The following is a 20,434-nucleotide window of genomic DNA, read 5'->3' as shown; positions in this document are numbered from 1 at the left end:
CCAGTGCTCAATTTCAGCCCACTTTATAATGGAGTTTGACACCTCTGATCTAGTGGAAGTACTCCCCAGAATAGTAAAGGCTACTACTGCAGCAGAGATGGGACTTGGTTTATTTTATGCCTTGGTTTTGTTTGCTGCTGGAAGGCTAAAACAGTTGCGTCAATGCAGTGTATAGCAATAGTCACACAAAAGCAACAAAGTAAATATTTCTTGAACATTAAAAACACAGGAAATTGTTATTTTAGTTTGTAAAAAAAACTCTTGTGTAAAATACTGTTTGTCTTGCAAATTATCACCTGACTTTAAAACTTTACTTATGCTTTTTATCATGTTCATCAGTTTCCATGGTGAATAAACATACTGTACACTAGAACTGTCTAACCAAGGGCTTTGTGCTCCAGAAAAATCACTCATAATGAAAAGGTACAATTCACTGCCAGTAACACCCATCACATTTCTTAGAAATTTGAAAATGCCAAGGTTTCTTAATGCTAGGTTTGAAGTAAATCTGAATAAAAAAAAAAATATGGGAGATGCCATTGCTGGATTTAAATTTGCAAAATGCTTCCTGTCTGGTCATTTTACCAGCCTTTAAAGGGAAGGTCCAAGCAAAAAAAAAAAAATGAGTTTCACTTACCTGCGGCTTCTACCAGCCCCATGCAGCCATCCTGTGCCCTCGTGGTCACTCACTGCTGCTCCAGTCCCCCCACTGGCAGCATGCCAACCTCGGAGGTCCGCGGGCCGCATTGCGTACATTTGTACGCAATCACGCTAATGCAGAAACATTAACACATACATTTTTACGCGTTAGTGGTTTAATGCGTACATTTTTACGCATTGATCCACTAACGCGTAAATATATATATATATATATATATATATATATATATATATATATATATATATATACATACACACACTCAAGAAAAGGATTATTAGGAACACCATACTACGGTGTTTGACCCTCTTTCGCCTTCAAAACTGCCTTAATTCTACGTGGCATTGATTCAACAAGGTGCTGAAAGCATTCTTTAGAAATGTTGGCCCATATTGATGGGATAGCATCTTGCAGTTAATGGAGATTTGTGGGATGCACATCCAGGGCACAAAGCTCCCGTTCCATCACATCCCAAAGATGCTCTATTGGGTTAAGATCTGGTAACTGTGGGGGCCATTTTAGTACAGTAAACTCATTGTCATGTTGTCATGAAACCAATTTGAAATAATTCGAGCTTTGTGACATGTTGCCTTATTCTTCTGGAAGTAGCCATCAGAGGATGGGTACATGGTGGTCATGAAGTTATGGACATGGTCAGAAACAATGCTCAGGTAGCCCGTGGCATTTAAACGATGCCCAATTGGCACTAAGGGGACTAAAGTGTGCCAGTCCCAGTCTAATATTCATCTAAGAAGACGAATAGTGCCTGCTCTCTCGCGCGTCATCGGGACCTTACTGCGCAGGCACAGTATGAAGTTTTCTTGTACTGCGCCAGTGCAGTAAACTCCCGATGCAGCTGAAAGTCTTATTAGACAGCAGATTAGACCGGGACCGGCGGCGGGGAACGGAGCATCGTTGGAGGACGGCATGGGACATTACAGCTGCAGGGGGCCGATAGAAGACCCAGGTAAGTGTCCGTTTTTATTTTCACCCCCCCCCCCCCCCTCCTAGAACTTTAAAATTAAATAAATCCAGCCTCCATACCACTCCCACTTCAGTTGTCATTTAATCTCCAGGTATAAACAGGATATGGATTAAACCACATACAAGATAAGTTAAAAATAAACAGACATTAGGTTTAAAGGGTGTCCTGCTTATAATTGTAATACAATTCATCCAGATAGCCATATCACTGCCATCTAGTGTTTATAGTAGAGAATGCCTCCACATAAAAAACTAGTCATTAAAAGCAAAACAACCAGCTCAATATTCAAACCTCCTGGGTTCATACTATTTAATTCAAGAATCCACTTAGATGTCTCTCTAATATTATTCGACTCCCTCCAATTACCTAAAAACTTTTGTATACCACAAAACACTAACCCTTAGGGATCTTTTTGATGTTTTAACCGGAAATTGTCTGAAACAGAGTGTCCCTAAATCCCACTTTTCAATTATTATTATTTTTTTTTTACATTAAGGGCAGAAGTGAAACGGGGTAAGCCGCATGACTATTGTACGTCGCCATCTTGATGTATTATGATGGCGATACATAATTGAGGGCAGAAGTCTGCTTCAGATATCTAACATCTATGGTTAGATGCTGGTGCGCTACGTCACCGTAGACAGGAAATTACGTCACGCTACCTGGCGCTTCGCCGGGACGTGACGTTTCCCATTGAATAAAGCTTATTTATACACCGATCCAACACAGTCTCCATGTGGCCCCTGAGGAAGCTTTTATAATGGGACCGGTTGGGCGTGGCGAATTGACGGTTGGACGGTGTCCTGCAACTTTTATTGATACGCTGTGTATTCACCTGGGTTCCTGTAGCAAGGGCCCTTATGTGAGTTAATGTTTTAAAATTTTTCATGTTTTAACTAATAAATGGTAGAGATTGATACCCTTAGAGGCATTTAATTCTGTATTTTTTCCTGGGATCCTCTTTGGAACCATTGTGGATACGCTGTACCCAGAGGGTGTCCGACAGGAGGGGAGACAGCTGCTGGTCCATTAGAGCGATAACAGACCCTGTAATTCAGTTCTACAGTTTTCTGGTATGTCCATGAGCATTGGTGTGGTGGCAGAACACTGAGTCAGTGCTGAAGTATTGAAATTAACGTATTTAACCTTACCTGGGGCTTCCTCGAAGCCTCATGAACACCACGGCCACCCTTACCATCCTTTTTGGTCACTCCATTCTCCCGCAATAAGTCCAAATAATTCAGGCAGTCGCGGGCTTCTGCGCATGTGCGGCTCGGCCGTGCACGCACCCCTCGTGGCACTCCTGCACCCTGGAGAATTCATTGCCTGCGTGGTAGTACTGCACAAGCGCAGAATGCTCCAAGGGCCGAGAGCACGGCAGGGGCCCGCGCTCAGACGCTGATGACTGGCAGCGACTGATCAGATTACCAGGACTCGTACTGCCAAGATTGAGGATGGCCAAAGAGGACGGCAAGGGAAGCCACGCTGCTCATGGGGCTGGAGGAATAAGGAATATAAATAAGGGCCAGTATACCATCTCTGGTACACTGTAAGGTAGTCCAAGTATGGTTCCTGAGTTGGCATTCATCTCAGGTACACCTCAAATCAATACACCACCATACTATACAAAGAAATCTATCCACTATGCGCTGAAAGTGTCCCAATAGCCTTTCAGTATCATGGGGCGTATGCACTAAACAACGTGTGTAAAGTCTTACCGCATGATGAACAGAGCAGAATGCAATCCATTACATGCAGTGCATTACGCTTGTTGCATTGTGCGGTAAGACTATACACACGTAATTATGCTTAGCAATTTAGTGCACAGACCCTATTATTGCAAAACAATTTCAGTTTACATTTGTTCAAAGTTATAGTTAAAGTGATTTGAGAACATATTGTTTTAAATACTGTATATTCCTGCGTATAAGACTACTTTTTAACCCTTGAAAATCATCTGAAAAGTCAGGGGTTATCTTATCTGCCAGGTGTCATTGATGCCTGGCGATACGCCCTATCCTGTTACCGCCTCTCAGATATCGCTGCTGAGGACTGTAGTGAAGTGGAGCAGGTGCAAATGTGCGAGATCTGAGAGGCAGAGAAGGAGGTAAATAGGATGCAAGGGTCAGCCAGAAGGGAGAAAGAGGCGTGTTTTATGGGCACAGCGCGATCTATTCTTCCATAGTGCTCTGATAAACAGGTAGACAAGCAGAGTTGACCAATCCAAGCAGTCAATCGCTATATACTGTTATATACTGGGTACCACATACAGTACAGCACCAGTATCTGTTCATACATAGGACCAGTATATGATTTTTTTTAATTTGTATTTGGTGTGTGTTGGAAGAGGGGTAGTCTTATACGGCGAGTATATCCCAAACTCTATATTTTAACCGGAAAAATGGGGGCATCGTCTTATACGCCCAGTCGACTTATACGCCCGAATATACGGTGTACAAAATGAACCTCAGGTTCGTAAATGGTGAGAGCTGCTGGGGGGCAGCGAGCATTATTTACCTTTGAGGACTTCTCCCTAGGCCCCCATGTATATGCTGTCCCTCCATCTTCAGAGACCCAGCGTTCCGCCGCATTGCATGCCGGGAGATGAACACCTTCAATGTGAGTGCATTTTTCGCCTGAGAGAGCGTACCCAAGGTACCACATACTTACTTAAAAAGATGGAAGCTACTAGATCCTGTAGAAGCTTCCCCAATCTTCCGGTCCTCCATTACTGTTCACAGAACTCCCCCCCCCCCCGCCCCCGCGAAAGGGGAACGAGCACGTCCATAGTGCACCTGCAAGAGTGGGCGCGCCTGTGCAGAAGGCCATGCTCGTGCGCAGTAAGGCCATGCCCATGCATGGAGGAGTGTGGCCCGGATCTTCCAGAGGGGCCCTGAGAGCGGTGAGAAGGACACAGGAAGCCTCCACAGGATCCTAAGGTTACCCTCTTCTTAGGTAATTACGTGCTCTCTTACCTGAGGTTCACCTAGAGTTCTCTTTAGGCCTAGTTAAATGATTCAATTATTAATAATTTACCTTATGAATTCAAAAATGCATAAATCAAATGTGCATAATTATGTAAAACATCTAGTGTATATGAATAAATTATTAGGAGTAAACATAGTATGATCTGTTTTAAGTAATTGAAATTACTGGTAAGTGAAACGAGATGAACTGCTAGCAGAACATTTTGTAAATGTGAAATGTATTATTCTATTTCTTGTTTGGGTAACTGACCATCTGTCTAATGGCCAGGATCCTGTGTTCCTTGCGCAGCTTGTCTACAAAACTCTCATGACTAATACCATTTATTTCAGTAGGCATTGCTTCATTATATGCACACAATTACCTAGCCCTCCCACCATGATCCCACAGTCTCTTTTGGAAATGGATTAATAGCTGCAAATTAAAAGAGGAATTGCATTTTTAATCACATTAATATTGCAATACCTACGATATGTGCAACCCTGACACAGGTATATATAAAATTTTTAGCAACAGAGAAAATCCACTTTAGAGCAAAATACATTGATAGAGGAAGCTAAAATGGTCAATGTATTAGCAAACACTCCCACACCAAGCTCTTATGTATTTATGTATTTATTTTTTACCGCAAAACCTATAAGGCTTATCCTGCTGTAATTCTGTCATCTAGCAGTAAAACAACAATGGAGAATAAAATACGTGCATATCACCAGCAAAATGGCTTTGCAAACACTTTCTTATATAAAGTACAGTATGAAAAATTCCTATTTCATGACACTGGAAACTAAGCTGCTCCAGGTAATAGCTATTCTATTCCTAACATAATTCTGTCTACTAAGTTAAGCTTTTCGATTTCCATCATCCTAGGCTTTCAAGTTTCCACATTCACTCTGCTATGAAGCGCCTTTTTTTAAAGAATTCTCCATCTATGTCCTTTTCCACTAATCAGAAGACAGACCCATGACTAAAAGTGTATGCCACAAAGCTTTAGCATACTGGACTGGAGTGAGCAGGGGTAAATCACAATATCACAAAGGCTCTTAGGGCCTTTTTCCACTGGCTGCAATCCAAAAAGCGGATCACAGCCTTTTTGCTGATTGCTAGAGCACCACAATAACATGTAAATCACGGTGCTCATTTTTCACTACCGCGATTCGTTTTTTTTTGCTGAATAGCAATCGCCGGCCGACGGCTGTACGGCGCAAAAGCGGATAGTGGAAAATACAGCTTGCGCAATCATAAGTGATTTGTGCTTGTGATCGCGCTTGCTAGTGGAAAAGGGCCCATACCCACTCTGACCTTAATAAGTATGACAGTAAATGCACATAGATATTACTTACTCTGGGCTTTGCCAACTCCTTAATTCGCTCTATCTCTTCGCTAGACAACACATCAAGATATCTAACAATGCGAGGAGAATCCCATTCATCTTCCTCCTTAACAGGACCCAGGATCAAGGTTGGGTCCTTATTTCCATTGTGATATCGACAGAAAAGCCTCTTTTGCCTTCTGGGAGTCTAAAACAAAAAGAAAAAAAATTAAGCATGAAAATTAAGCACTGCTATAAAACTGGAATGTAAAGCCTTGTACAGATGCTAGATGATTCTTAGCAAAGGAAGCCAAGTTGGGTTCAGCTCTGCTAAACATCCAACATTTGTACAACAGTCCCCAACAGCCTGCGATGCATCGGCAATCAATCCAACCGGCAAATTGACTCTGATAATTGCTCTCTGAGCACAGGCAAAGGGCATTGTTCTCCTTCCCACCCAACCTACTTTGTGCCATTCTGCCTTGCAATGCATCTTCGACCCCAACTCCATGGCAACAAAACGCGTTGCTAGTCTGCAGTCTCAACAACAGAATGTGAAGGTGTGCACATACCTTCATGTAGCAATGTAAAAGTCAATATCATTTTTTCCCCCAATTCCAAGGACTGGAAACATAAAAAATCAAATCATTTAAAATTCAAAAATGTAAGAACTATTTATGCAACAGGACTAGAAAATTTCTAGGCAGTCTATATTCCACACAGAGTACAGATTTTAAATAAAGTCCAATTTCAGATTCAGCCATATTTGGAAATGTATAGCTGGCATCCAATTAATGTGGAAGGATAAGTCATCTGACCTATGCTTGGTGCATTTTTCAAAAAAAGTACATTGCTATTTTAAGTAATAAATTAATCATTCTACATAATAATATTTCCACAAGATCCTATAGTCCTTTTCTTGGGTTACAACATTTGCATTGGGTACTCACAAACTATGCATATAAAACAATAAGTAATAGCCTTACTTACCATTCTCACTCCCTCGCCCCGGCACAGAGCTTCATAGGTCTCACGTTCAGGTAAGTAGTCTAGAGGTCTGGCATAGATGCCAGAAATTGACTTTTGTGGCTTGGAATCTGATGTTTTGTTAACTTTTTCTTCAGTTCTCTGCTTCTCTAATATTTTCTCAAAGTATTGAAGGTTAGTTCCTGCTCGTTCATGACTTGAGTCTGTTGGAAAAAATGTAAATATCAGAAACCTGTAACAACCAATGTTTTTTAAAGTAACATTTTCCTAATTCATGAACTAAAAATAATATGATACTTAGAATAACTATAAAAATATTAATCGCCTCAAAACTTTCTATAATTTATTGCCCAGAATTAAAGAAAAAATGGTCACAAGAAATAGAGTCTCACTGATCCCTCAAAGTCTCAGGTTTCATTCCTGTACAACATTGTTCTTTTCGCATTGGGGTCCTTTAATCAGGCAGCCACCTAGAATGAGGACAGTTCAATATGACTGCCCTTCCATTAAATTGCAGGGTTACATCACCTGCTCGAGGAGTAAACACAGAATTATATTGCACTAAGGTGGAAAACTACATCTCCTCCTGTGTGGTCCATCAGGTAGAACACATTCCTCTCTTTCTCAGTCCATCCTAAACACTGGTATGGATCTGGCCCTCTAGGCCTGGAGTTTGACGCCTGTGTGCTAGAACCATCATAGACTTGCAAAGCAGATGATTTCATGACCCCTATTATGTGCAGCACCGAGGCATTCACTAGCATTATGCAACTGGTGACCTACGTATATACAGTGGGATGCGAAAGTTTGGGAAACGTTGTTAATCGTCATGATTTTCCTGTATAAATCGTTGGTTGTTACGATAAAAAATGCTAGTTAAATATATCATATAGGAGACACACACAGTGATATTTGAAAAGTGAAATGAAGTTTATTGGATTTACAGAAAGTGTGCAATTATTGTTTTAATAAAATCAGGCAAGTGCATACATTTGGGCACTGTTGTAATTGTATTGATTCCAAAACCTTTAGAACTAATTATTGGAACTCAAATTGGCTTGGTAAGCTCTGTGACCACTGACCTACATACACAGGTGAATCCAATTATGAAAAAGAATATTTAAGGGGGTCAATTGCAAGTTTCCCTCCTCTTTTAAGTTTCTCTGAAGAGTAGCAACATGGGGGTCTCAACACAACTCCCAAATGACCTAAAGATAAAGATTGTTCATCATCATGGTTTAGTGGAAGGATACAGAAAGATGTCTCAGAGATTTCAGCTGTCTGTTTCCACAGTTAGGAACATACTGAGGAAATGGAAGACCACAGGCTCAGTTCAAGTTAAGGCTTGAAGTGGTTAACCAAGAAAAATCTCGGATAAACAGAAGCGACGAATGGTAAGAACAGCCAGAATCAACCCATAGACCAGCACCAAAGACCTACAACATTATCTTGCTGCAGATGGAGTCACTGTGCATCGTTCAACCATTCAGCGCACTTTACACAAGGAGATACTGTATGCGAGAGTGATGCAGAGGAAGCCTTTTCTCCGCCCACAGCACAAACAGAGACGCTTAAGGTATGCTAAAGCACATTTGGAAAAGCCAGCTTCATTTTAGAATAATAGTAGCAGAGGGGTATTGTACCGTGTTAGCCATCAGTAAAAGCAAGAAGTTTTAAATCAGGATGGTGGATACCTCTGGGTCAATCCCAATCCCAGGTCTGTGAGCATCGAGTAAACAAGGATCCTTATCTTAGCTAACAACCTCTAACCCCCATTTAGATGGTCTGTTTGAATTAAGGCATCTTAATGACATGTACTTATGCTTGAAAAAAATATCTGTTTTCCCTTTTGATGTTGTCACAGGAGCCCTAGTGGTCAGACCGCAAATGGCCTTCCAAACGGTGCCAGCGCACGGATCGTGCGAGCTCTGGTTGCAGTCAATGCGCATGAACCATTGAGAATTGGCCGCAGACAAACCAGAAGGGAGCCCGTGAGGTACGGTAATTACAACTTACACACTAGTTCAGAGTATAACTGCCACCAACTCTGTTACCATGGGACAGAGGAGCCCGCTGACTGTCTGAGCCTAGATCTACAAATAAAAATGGTTAAAACACGCTGTATTCTGTCTAGCCAAAAACAAACAATAGTAGCGTCCCTTGCAAACACGTTTGATGAAGCTGGTTTGGGGGTGTGGCAATGCCGGACCCCTCTGAGTCACCCACCAATGACAGTTCATTCCCTCTGAGAGCTTTTAGGGCTAAACGTATAAAATGCCGTAACTCATGAACGATATACGTTATTTTTAGGGGGATAACAGATTCATACTTGTCGGAAAATACAGATTAATATGACATCAGACATGGCTAGGGCAGCGGGTCCAGTTCTTGAGAAGGGTCATACCTCAATAACCGGACGGCCTATCACAATGAGTTTCATATCAGCATGATGGCCAGATTTTACCGAACAAGACGATATGAATTTTATAGCTGTGCGAGGTATGGTTGCCATATAATCGTCAGGAAACCATACCCCACATGCATTCATATTTGGCCTGGTCGGAGCCGCTTCGGCTGGCTTTTTTATGGCCTCCCTGTGGAGATTAGCTTCCTGAACTCAAGGGTTTGTTCCTGCTCATTAGCATATCAAAAGAGCCATCCTGCAGTGAAGCTGATGTCTTCTCTCTGTTGAGAAAAGACAGATGCTCCTACACAATCAATCCAGATTCTATTGATCTGAAGCGCAATCGATGCAGAGCATCGAGTGCGATCGCTTTTTCTTCACGGGCGGTTCCAGGACGCGTCTGCGGCCCCGAAACCGTCCGTGACAGCCCCCCCTCTTGTCTGCGGCTTAGACACGCACCCGCAAGATGTGTGGTGGCCCTGGTAACCGGGCTGACGGGTCTCGGGTTGCCGGTACGGCGGGAAAACCCATTGGAGCCTGCAGCTCGGTTCCCCTGGACAGGTCACGGCCCGCTACCCTCAGGCTTGACCCGACATGGACCGTTCCGGACAGGGCGTTTGCGCCACTGCGTTCGGATGGGGCGTCTGCCAGGACTGCTGTCAACGGGCAGTAGGTTGGTTAAGTCAACCGCCAGCCCAAGCAGGGTTTCCCTGCTAAGTGGCTGTGGACCTAAGGGAACCCCGTGGGAATCCCTGGACTTTCCCAGCTCCTGACAGACGGCACATGCTTTGCAGTAGTTTGCTACATCCCTGTTCATCCTGGGCCAATAAAACTAATTTCCGAATACAGGCAAGTGTCTTGCGGACACCAGAGTGACCTGTCAGGGAATTATCATGTGTGGATTTCAGCACATGTCCCCTGAACGCACTCGGGACCACAAGCCATTTGGTATTCGCCCGCGGCTTACCTGTAGGGGGCTGTACAGACTCGCTGTACAGTCTCCCACCTTCCCAGTACACCTTGAAAGCGGCCCCGTCTGCGAGGGGCTCAGAGGCTTGCTGCCTGAGCACCTCCAGGCTTGGGTCCCTTTGTAGAGCTGCTGTGAATACGCTGTCAGTTTCAGCCAACTGGCTCATGTCACACGAGGCCAGCGGCTGAAAGGTCTCATCCCTATGGTCAGAGCAGGGGGAGGAGGCCGGAACCCCCTCCACCTGTTCTGAGCTCAGGTTCTGAGCAGTACAGCGGCGTGGTACTGCTAGCACAGGTATACCTTCAGAATGGCACAGACTAGCATTACTCACATCATCGTTGCATGCATTAATGACAGTGACAGGCATAGACACATTTTCATTACAGACCGTTTGTACATTAAACACAGGTACAGTTACATCATCATCACAACAGGCAGTTTGTACATCAAACTCAGGTGCCTTTGAAGCAGGCACTATTGAACCTGGTACCCTTGAACTGGGCACATTCAACCCACCTCCCCATGGTGCTCCCCCAAGTGTATAAAGTACCTGGTGGTGGGTGGAGAGTTTGTCTCCTTCCGTGAGCGAGAAGGCGGTCGTGGCAGGTTCGTAGTAGGACACAAGCTTGCCCAAATCAGTCCCCAGCAACACAGGGACTGGGAGATCGTTCACAACCCCAACAACCCTTTCTTGGACCCCTACTCCCCAGTCGAGCTTCACTCTCGCGTGGGCTATGTGTAAAAGGGTGCCCTCTACTCCAGTAAGGGCAAGGGATTGGCTGGAGCTGATGCTCTCCTTTGGCACAAGGTGTGAGTGAACTAACGTGATGTCAGCTCCGGTGTCTCGGAATCCGGTGAAAACTTTGTCGTTCACTCTAACAGGCTGCTGCTGGTCGGTTCGGTCTCGGATTTTACTTTTCGCGGGCAAACAGAACAAAATCTGATGATCCAGGCTGTGGTTCGCTGGCGGGTTGCCTCTGCTGTGGGTGAGGTACAGGTGATACAGGTGCTGCAGGTGCTGGTGGTGTCTGTCTCCGCTCCGGACAGTCGAATTTCATGTGTCCGGGCTGGCGGCAGTAGTGACAGGTGACCTCTCCAGGGGCTGCAGGCCTGGGTGCAGCAGCTGCGCTGGGTGGCCTCGGTGGCTGACGGCTCACAGGGGCAGGAGAGTCTGCCGGGGTATTGGGCTGACCTCCTCTCCAGCTGGATGGGACAGTTCTGCGTGTATCAGACACCTAGGTAGTGGCAAAGGTCTCAGCGAGGTCTGCAGCGACAGTTGCTGATGCAGGCTTGCGCTCAAGCACAAACTGTCGTACATCAGCAGGGCAAATGTTCAGAAATTGTTCCAGGACTATCAAGTCCTCCAGGACATCATAAGATCCTTTGGTGAGGCCTAGAGTCCACTGGCGGAGTATGGTGAGCAAGCTGCTGACGACATCTCGATAAGAGTCAGAAGACTTTTTCTGCCAGGCCCTGACCTTTTTGCGATAGGCTTCTGGCGTCAGCTGGTATTTGATATTTATAGCTTCTTTTATAGCAGCATAATCATTATCATTTTCCGCAGGTAACTCTGCGAAAGCATCAAGCGCTTTGTAGCGCAGCAAGGGTGTCAGATGTCTGGCCCACTGGTCTTGGGCCATGAGCTTGTAGTTCCCGGACATTTCCAGGCCAAATAAAATAAAACTTTTGGGGAGGGGTACTGGCTACACAGTCTCTCTGTATATATAAAAAACATATTGCCTTCCAGCTACACCAACGAATTAGTTCACTTCTGGATAGCGCTAGCACTATCTTAGATACTTTCAGTACAACACAGATCCCACCGCTGCCACCACTGTCACAGGAGCCCTAGTGGTCAGACCGCAAATGGCCTTCCAAACGGTGCCAGCGCACGGATCGTGCGAGCTCTGGTCGCAGTCAATGTGCAGGAACCGTTGGGAATTGGCCACAGACAAACCAGAAGGGAGCCCGTGAGGTACGGTAATTACAACTTACACACTAGTTCAGGGTATAACTGCCACCACCTCTGTTACCATGGGACAGAGGAGCCCGCTGACTGTCTGAGCCTAGATCTACAAATAATAACGGTTAAAACATGCTGTATTCTGTCTAGCCAAAAACAAACAATAGTAGCGTCTCTTCAGAGACCTGGGATCAGTTTCTGTGTATGCTGAGTAATAGGGTAGCTAGAACAACAACTGACGATAGCGTCGGTTTATTGAAATATAAATACTTAATATATACAGACAATTATTAAAACAGTAATAGCCAGTATGAAATATAAAAAGGCGAAAATACTTAGGGTTTGTGGAAATATGTCTGTTCTGGGAAAACTTGTAGAGTTCCTTTTGTTCAGTTCAGCAAAGTTTAAAATCCAAGCAGTATAGTAAAATGTCCTTTGTTCAGTTTAGACAAGATGGTCGATCAAGATGGCCGCTAGCCATGTGTCCTCTGGCTAGCACCAGACAGCTCTGTACAGATGGAATGTGGAGGACTGAGGGAGTGGTCCCTTGCAAACACTTTTGATGAAGCTGGTTTGGGGGTGTGGCAATGCCGGGCCCCTCTGAGTCACCCACCAATGACAGTTCATTCCCTCTGAGAGATTTTAGGGCTAAACTTATTATGATTCATACTTGTCGGAAAATACGAATTAATATGACATCAGACATGGCTAGGGCAGCGGGTCCAGTTCTTGAGAAGGGTCATACCTCAATAACCGGACGGACTATCACAATGAGTTTCATATCAGCACGATGGCCAGATTTTACTGAACAAGACGATATGAATTTTATAGCTGTGCGAGGTATGGTTGCCATATAATCGTCAGGAGACAATACCCCACATGCATTCATATTTGGCCTGGTCGGAGCCGCTTCGGCTGGCTTTTTTATGGCCCCCCTGTGGAGATTAGCTTCCTGAACTCAAGGGTTTGTTCCTGCTCATTAGCATATCAAAAGAGGTATCCTGCAGTTAAGCTGATGTCTTCTCTCTGCTGAGAAAAGACAGATGCTCCTACACAATCAATCCAGATTCTATTGATCTGAAGCACAATCGATGCAGAGAATTGAGTGCGATTGCTTTTTCTTCACGGGTGGTTCCAGGACGCGTCTGCGGCCCCACAACCGTCCGTGACAGATGTTGCATGTATATAAGCTGTCTGTACCACCAGCCTGCAAACTAACAGGATATAAGCCCGACGAAGGCTGCAAGGCCGAAAGCTTGCTTATTTTTATTCATTTTTAGTTAGCCAATAAATGGTATCATCCGGATTTAAAACTTCTTGCTTTTGGAATAAGGTGCTGTGGACAGATGAAACTAAAATTGAGTTATTTAAGCATAACAAGGGGCGTTATGCATGGAGGAAAAATAACACAGTATTCCAAGAAAAACACCTGCTACCTACTGTAAAATATGGTGGTGATTCCATCTTGCTGTGGGGCTCTGTGGCCAGTGCAGGGACTGGGAATCTTGTCAAAGTTGAGGGATGCATGGATTCCACTCAGTATCAGCAGATTCTGGAGACCAGGAATCAGTGACAAAGCTGAAGCTGCCCCGGGGTTGGATCTTTCAACAAGACAACAACCCTAAACACTGCTCAAAATCCACTAAGGCATTCTTGCAGCAGAACAAGTACAACATTCTGGAATGGCCATCTCAGTCCCCAGACCTGAATATAATTGAAAATCTTTGGTGTGAGTTTAAGAGAACTGTCCATGCTCGGAAGCCATCAAACCTGAATGAACTAGAGATGTTTTGTAAAGAGGAATGGTCCAAAATACCTTCTACCAGAATCCAGACTGTCATTAGAACCTACAGGAAGTGTTTAGAGGCTGTAATTTCTGCAAAAGGAGGATCTACTAAATATTGATTTCATTTTTTTTTTGTGGTGCCTAAATCTATGCACCTACCTAATTTTGTTTTAATGATTATTGCACACTTTCTGTAAATCCAATAAACTTAATTTCACTTCTCAACTATCACTGATTGTGTTTCCTATATGGTATATTTAACTGACATTTTTTATTGTATCAACTAACGATTTATACAGGAAAATCATGAAAATTAACAAGGTTGCCCAAACTTTCGCATCCCACTGTAATCTAGCGGCATAACTAGACCATGGCGTCCTAGGGGGGAACATAATGCCTCTGAAGAGGAAGCACACGTTATATGTAGTGAACACCTGAACTGACACTGAAAGGCATTATTAAGGCTGGTACAAAACACATTCAGGTTGTTACTTTATGCCACATAATTCAACTGAACAGCAGTAAATCATGCACTTTAAAGTATGCTGAATACATGGGTGAATCATGTCATGCACTTTAGACCACTTTGAAGACAGCTTGTTTGCAAATATTTCATAAGTTAGAATGGATGTCTTGGAGTTTCTAACTTACCCAATAATAATAGTCTCCTGGTAAGCTCAACTGCTCTATGGATGTCACCCAACTGGAAGACTGTATAACTGAGGTAGTCTAAAACATCCACTTTGGTGACCGTGGAAATTTCCCCTTCATCCAGCAATTTTAGGGCCTCCTGCATCCATAGGACAGTATGGTAATAATCACTGTCATGGTAGGCTATTTTTCCCATGCCAAAGCAATCTTCCACAGATAAAGATGAAACATATTTTGTTCCTGGAATATAAAAGCAAAGTAATAATACAACACATGCACTGATCCTTTACTAACCCCATAGTGATGCAAGGGCTCAGCGCTGCGTAATATGTTGGCGCTTTATAAATACAATAAATAAATAATGCAAATTAAGTGAACACTGCTGCTAGAGGTAATGATACACGTGACAAGCATGTTACCATTTGTCTATTACAGACTGCATAATACATGGTCTAAAGTACAAAGCTTTCTAAGTAAAATTATACTACAAAATTGTTGGATACCATGAGCAAACTCTAAATTATGGTTACAGTTTCCCAGTATTATAATAAACCAACCTATTACAGACTGTTGTATAGTAAATACGGCGAAGACCCAAGTATTTGGCATCAGCAGGAATTGCCTGATGCCAGATACATGTGCTTGCCGATTCCTTGGCAACCGGCCGAAAAAGCACAAATCTCCCCCCCCAAATACTTACTGAACCTTCAGTGATGTCTAGCAGCCTTCCTGCAGCACCTAGCCGAATCCTAGTGGCTCTCCGGCTTCCTCTGTGCATGGAAGCTGGTGTGTCACCTGACCCACATCGGGTTATGTGACACACCAGGAGTCGTGCACGAATGTCGGAGGCTGCTATAAGCCTGATAGGTGCTACAGGAAGGCTGCTAGACATCGCTGGAGGCTCGGTAAGTATTTTCCAAGCTTGCAAACCACCCTAAAACAAAGTCCCCATTATACCTCAGGCATGCCAGTTACTTGAGACTTCCAGTTGCCTGAGTTCTGGATAAGGGGGACTTTGCTATAGGTGTAGAAATTTGATAGTATCACAAATGCATGTAAATGTACACAGAACACACTCTATATTGTTTTATTAGAAACATATATTGTACTACTAACCTGGCAATACTCCTTTAGCTATGATATCAGGATCCAGTTTGTAAGTGTCTTGGAGACGCATTAATGCTCTGGCTGCTCCCTTCTCATCTTCTTCACTTGGAAAAAAATCCCTTTGAAAAGTGAGGTTTGCAATGAAGCCTGAAACCCAGAAGGAACAGACAGCGATGAGTCACACGTGCATAGCATGGCTGTCACTCCATTACGTGAGACATTGCAGCTATAGATACTATACCATGAAGCTCCTTATGTTACAAGACAGAGACAAATACCCAGATGGCATTGAGTAATTAACATACTTTGGACATCCCCAAAGACCGTAGCTTTAATTTGCCATAGTGAGTGGAAACTTAAAAAAAGCCTGGGAGGCAAAAACATCATAAGAATACAGTATAACTTCTACAAAAAAGAGCAAAAAGCGAAGAAGTCACGTAATTTAAAAAAAAAACACATATTTAAATGAAAAAGAAAATTAATAAACTAAATTGAGGCCGTCAGCATGTCTTATCCTTCAGAGTGAGGTCTTCTCTTGCCCAAGGTGACAGTCTCAGCAAGCTGCTGTGTCCAGTTTAATTGTCATTGCTAATTTTGAGGAGCACCCGGCTGTCATCTGCTTGCCTCCTCATCCTCCTAAGCTGTAAGCAGAGTTGCACTAGTCCCGCATTTTCCCGGTTGCGCCTCACCCAGCTACTTTTTCATGCCACCCAGATGGAAAAAAATTCTGAGGAGAACACAGTGTTGTATTAGATTTGACCTAAGAAATGTCTACAATACTCAACCTTCTGGGAATCACAAGTGGAGCAATGGTCTTGCCTCATGCAGTTACGTACTAGATCAGAGTTCTGTTGTACTAGATTTCTCTATAATACTCTACCTTCTGAGAGCCTAAATATGTGGGGCAACAGACTTGTCTAAGGAAATCAGGCACAGAAGAGATTAATGCACAAGTATTATTCAGTTGTACTTTTGTGTGCAAGGGACTATGTGCACCACTTGTATGAATTATAATAATCAACCTCCATAAGCTACAGGTACTGACCAAGATAAAGTAAGTAAAAATGTAAAAGTAATTTACTTTTTATCTGTTCTTCACTTCATGGAAATATAGTTATCAGAGCTAGTCCCAGACTTGACTGGGACGCAGTGTTCTCAGGTAAAGTAGAGGGAGGATTAATTTGTTTCTATAGTAACAAAATAGCTTAGGGACTTCCATTGCTTAGGAAAAATGTGCATGTGCTCTTCTGAGCCTGAAACATTGTATTAACTATATAAGCCCTTCTGGATCACGCACAAGTTTTCCTCATTTATCCCCACTGATGTGTATATTTCCAATGCAGAAAGCACTGAAGGAACTCCATGAACAATTTACTAGGTTGGAAGGGAAATATGCTGACTCTTTAATTATACAATCTAAATGTAAACTGAAGTCTTCCAAAATACAAGCAATACTTAAAAGACACCTGAACAGAGGAATATTGAGGCTGGCATTTATTTCCTGAGAATTGCCTGGCTGCCCTGCTGATACTTTGCCTCTAATACTTCAAGCCAGTGGTCCTCAAACTAAGGCCCGCAGCCTGCCGAGGCATTTCCACTGGCCCCCCAAACGCAAAATGTATAACTTATAGATGTTGCCCACTGCACCTTTAAATATCGACAGCCCGCATATAGAATAGCAGTGCTGGCACCCACCAATCCACATACTGTAGAAGCCAGAAAGCAGTTATTCACTGGCTTCCAGTCCAATTCTGCATCAGGTGACACTGCTGTCAATTTGGATGGCAGATTATCACCTGGGTATGCTTCACTGTCTGGTGCAAAAAAAGACTCTTTGGGCACCGCATGACTGAATGGCTGCTGCTGGGAGTTCTCCATGCATGATTGGGGGAATCAATAACTAGATTCAATGTGATGTTTTTCAACATGATCTTATGTATGTTCCTGCCCACCAGCAGTCTGAATTATGTTGTTCTGGCCCTTGACCGAATAAGTTTGGGGCCCCCAGCTTTAAGCCATAGACCCTGAACAAGCATATGCAGGCTGACTGGGTTAGCAACATGCATGTTTGGCTAATACAAAATTGTACCGCAGGCAAAGAGATCAGCAGGATACTAGGCAAGTGGAATTCATTAAAAGAAATAAATATGCCAGCTTCCATATTGTTCAGAGTTCCTTTAACAAGTTCAACTAATATGGGCAAAACGCTTTATAAGGACTCTTTTACTCTGAAAAGCATGATAGCAGATTAAAATGTTAGTCTATTAACTGTTATTTTCAAGCAACTGGTCATCTTCACAGTGCGATTGCATTTTCCTAATGTTTTGTCACATTTGACACAAATGCAGTAAAATGCTGCATGTACTGCATTTGGTGGGACCAAAAAAAATAAAAAAAAAATCACATTAGTGGAAAAGAGGCACAGCGGTAAGCATTGAAATCATGGTGCCCTTGCGATCAGAGAATCAATGCTAATCATATGCAATGTAAAATAGGATCAAAAACACGGTCAGTGGAAAAAAGCCATGAGGCTAGGTTCGCAGTGGGACGTTGTGTTCCGTGTGTAACAGGAACACAATGCAATGGAACAAAAAAATTGTAACACACATCACAGCCACGTTACTCTGCATACAGTGAAGCATACAGACATTGAAAAGTATGCTTCCATGTACCAGTTTACATGTGCGTTTAACGGTAACTCAATGCAGCAGTCCGTAACGATAACGCAACATGTTACACCACAACGCTAACGCTGCATAGACTTAACATAGCAGTGCGTCTTTCAGCGTTGCAATGCCTCCCTAATGCCCCTCCACACCGTCCCACTGTGAACCTAGCCTAGCTTATTCTGTGATCAGGGATACAATCCATTCTGCTGACTGAGCAACTCTATCCCACTGTACTGTGATTATAATGCGATTCCTCTCAACCAAAACCTGCACAGCCTGTACTTTATACAGAGAAGTGCTGTATTACTGAAACCACAGAAGGGCTACAGACAATGATGTATTCAGAAAGAAACCAGAAGACAAAAGCACAGATACTGTGACATCTTAAATAACCATTTGTGTAAATATCTGGATCCCCAACAAAACGAAAGTCAGGTACAACAAGAGTCATAAAAGTACTTAATTTCATCCAGAAAAGGAACAGGCATGCAGAGGTGGGGGCATGAACTTTAAAAAACCCCTTCCCCCCCCCCCAAAAAAAAAAAAAACTAAATGCATATTACTAACACATTCAGGCTGCTTTTATACTTGTGTCCCACAGCAGGGTAGCTTGCCAGGGGATCATCACAGAGCACGAATCTGCACTTCATATGACCCTGCAGCAGAGTGCGCCAACAGGGTCATATGCATAAGCCCGCCACCGTTCAGTAACGTACTCCTTGCTTGACAGGAAGTACTTCATTGGGAATCCTGTCAGTCCACACATGCACATCGTGTCCCACTGTGCGCCGTCGTTTACACTTACTGTGTCGTGACAGACTTGCATTTCTGCATAACGCACAGATGACTTTACGGCAGGGGTGCGGCAATTTAACTACTTCCATTGCAGTGCATCATATTAAGTATGACATTTCCATAGACTTTCATTGACTTAGCTGCCTCTTGCAGTAAAATTGCTTACCCACAAGGCCATAGTGTAAAAGGGCCCTCAAACCATCCAAAAATATGTTGAAAATCTGGAAATACACTTTCCTTCTGTTTTAAGAAGGCAAATCACACAGGGATTTTCGGTCTCTTTTAGCCCCTAAACATTCCTAGTGGTTTGGGTCACACCGAGCTGCTTGGTAACTCTGCTGTACTGGTCCAAGCCCTTACCCATACAGCAATATCAATCACTGCCATGTACTGATGAGATCCAAAAGTCTGAAACAGGCTGTCTACATGTGGGGTTGATATGGCTGTGTAAAATTTAAAGCTACAGACTTGCTATACACCAGCGGTTTTGGATGCTAGCCTGGCTTACAGGGGCATAAAAAGATAATTTGCATATTCAGTAGTGGTGCATTGTGGGTAACCACAAATGTTCACTTAAAGCTGAATTATTCCAAGTTTCCTTCTGTTTGAAGAAGGCAAATCACACCAAGTTTTGCTTTTTAGTAGGAGGGCTTTTCAGTCTCTTTTAGCCCCCTATACATTCCTAGTGGTTTGGGTAACCCCGAGCTGCTTGGTAACTGTTTTACAGGGAAAAACTCTTTAGTGTAGGGGCATGGACACAATCACAAACAACAATCACATTTCAAGGATAGCATACCAGCTTAAAACGGAAATACAGTCAAAATGTCCATTCTGCTCTAATAGATTAGACACACTATTTTCCTGACTGCAAAGCCTTCTGATTGGACTGTATATAACATTATTATGCAAGATGGCTTCTTCCAGTACTAACTGCTGTTTAGTAGAGGGAAACTATGATTTTCACAAAGATGGCCTTACTTTGTGTCAAATGCTGGTAGTAGAAGTATATAGGCAATGATGAGTTGAGACTTCTTAATGGTGTTAAGACATACTGCAATTCACACCTTATTTTTAGCAGCAAGGCAACATTTCCTATACTGCCACCACACTTTCTTTCTTCCTGTTCATCATTAATTTCATTTTTACTTCATATAATCTAGGCAGA

General features: G+C 43.3%; 1 protein-coding gene across 11 annotated transcripts in view; it reads right to left on the bottom strand.

Moving 5' to 3' along the window:
* Window positions 1-20,434, bottom strand: part of P4HA2 (prolyl 4-hydroxylase subunit alpha 2) — a 634,411-nt gene that overhangs the window by 41,143 nt on the left and 572,834 nt on the right. For all 11 annotated transcript variants that reach the window (XM_068277452.1, XM_068277451.1, XM_068277450.1 and 8 more), the window contains 4 exons: window positions 15,815-15,952; window positions 14,699-14,938; window positions 6,928-7,127; window positions 5,969-6,145 (listed from right to left, as the gene is read on the bottom strand). In XM_068277452.1, coding sequence (XP_068133553.1) covers window positions 5,969-6,145; window positions 6,928-7,127; window positions 14,699-14,938; window positions 15,815-15,952 — 755 coding nt within the window. The remainder of the gene's footprint in view (window positions 1-5,968; window positions 6,146-6,927; window positions 7,128-14,698; window positions 14,939-15,814; window positions 15,953-20,434) is intronic.

The sequence above is a fragment of the Hyperolius riggenbachi genome, chromosome 3 (genome assembly GCF_040937935.1).
Source record: "Hyperolius riggenbachi isolate aHypRig1 chromosome 3, aHypRig1.pri, whole genome shotgun sequence".
Classification (NCBI taxonomy): Eukaryota; Metazoa; Chordata; class Amphibia; order Anura; family Hyperoliidae; genus Hyperolius; species Hyperolius riggenbachi.
This window is presented reverse-complemented; position numbering and strand designations above follow the sequence as displayed.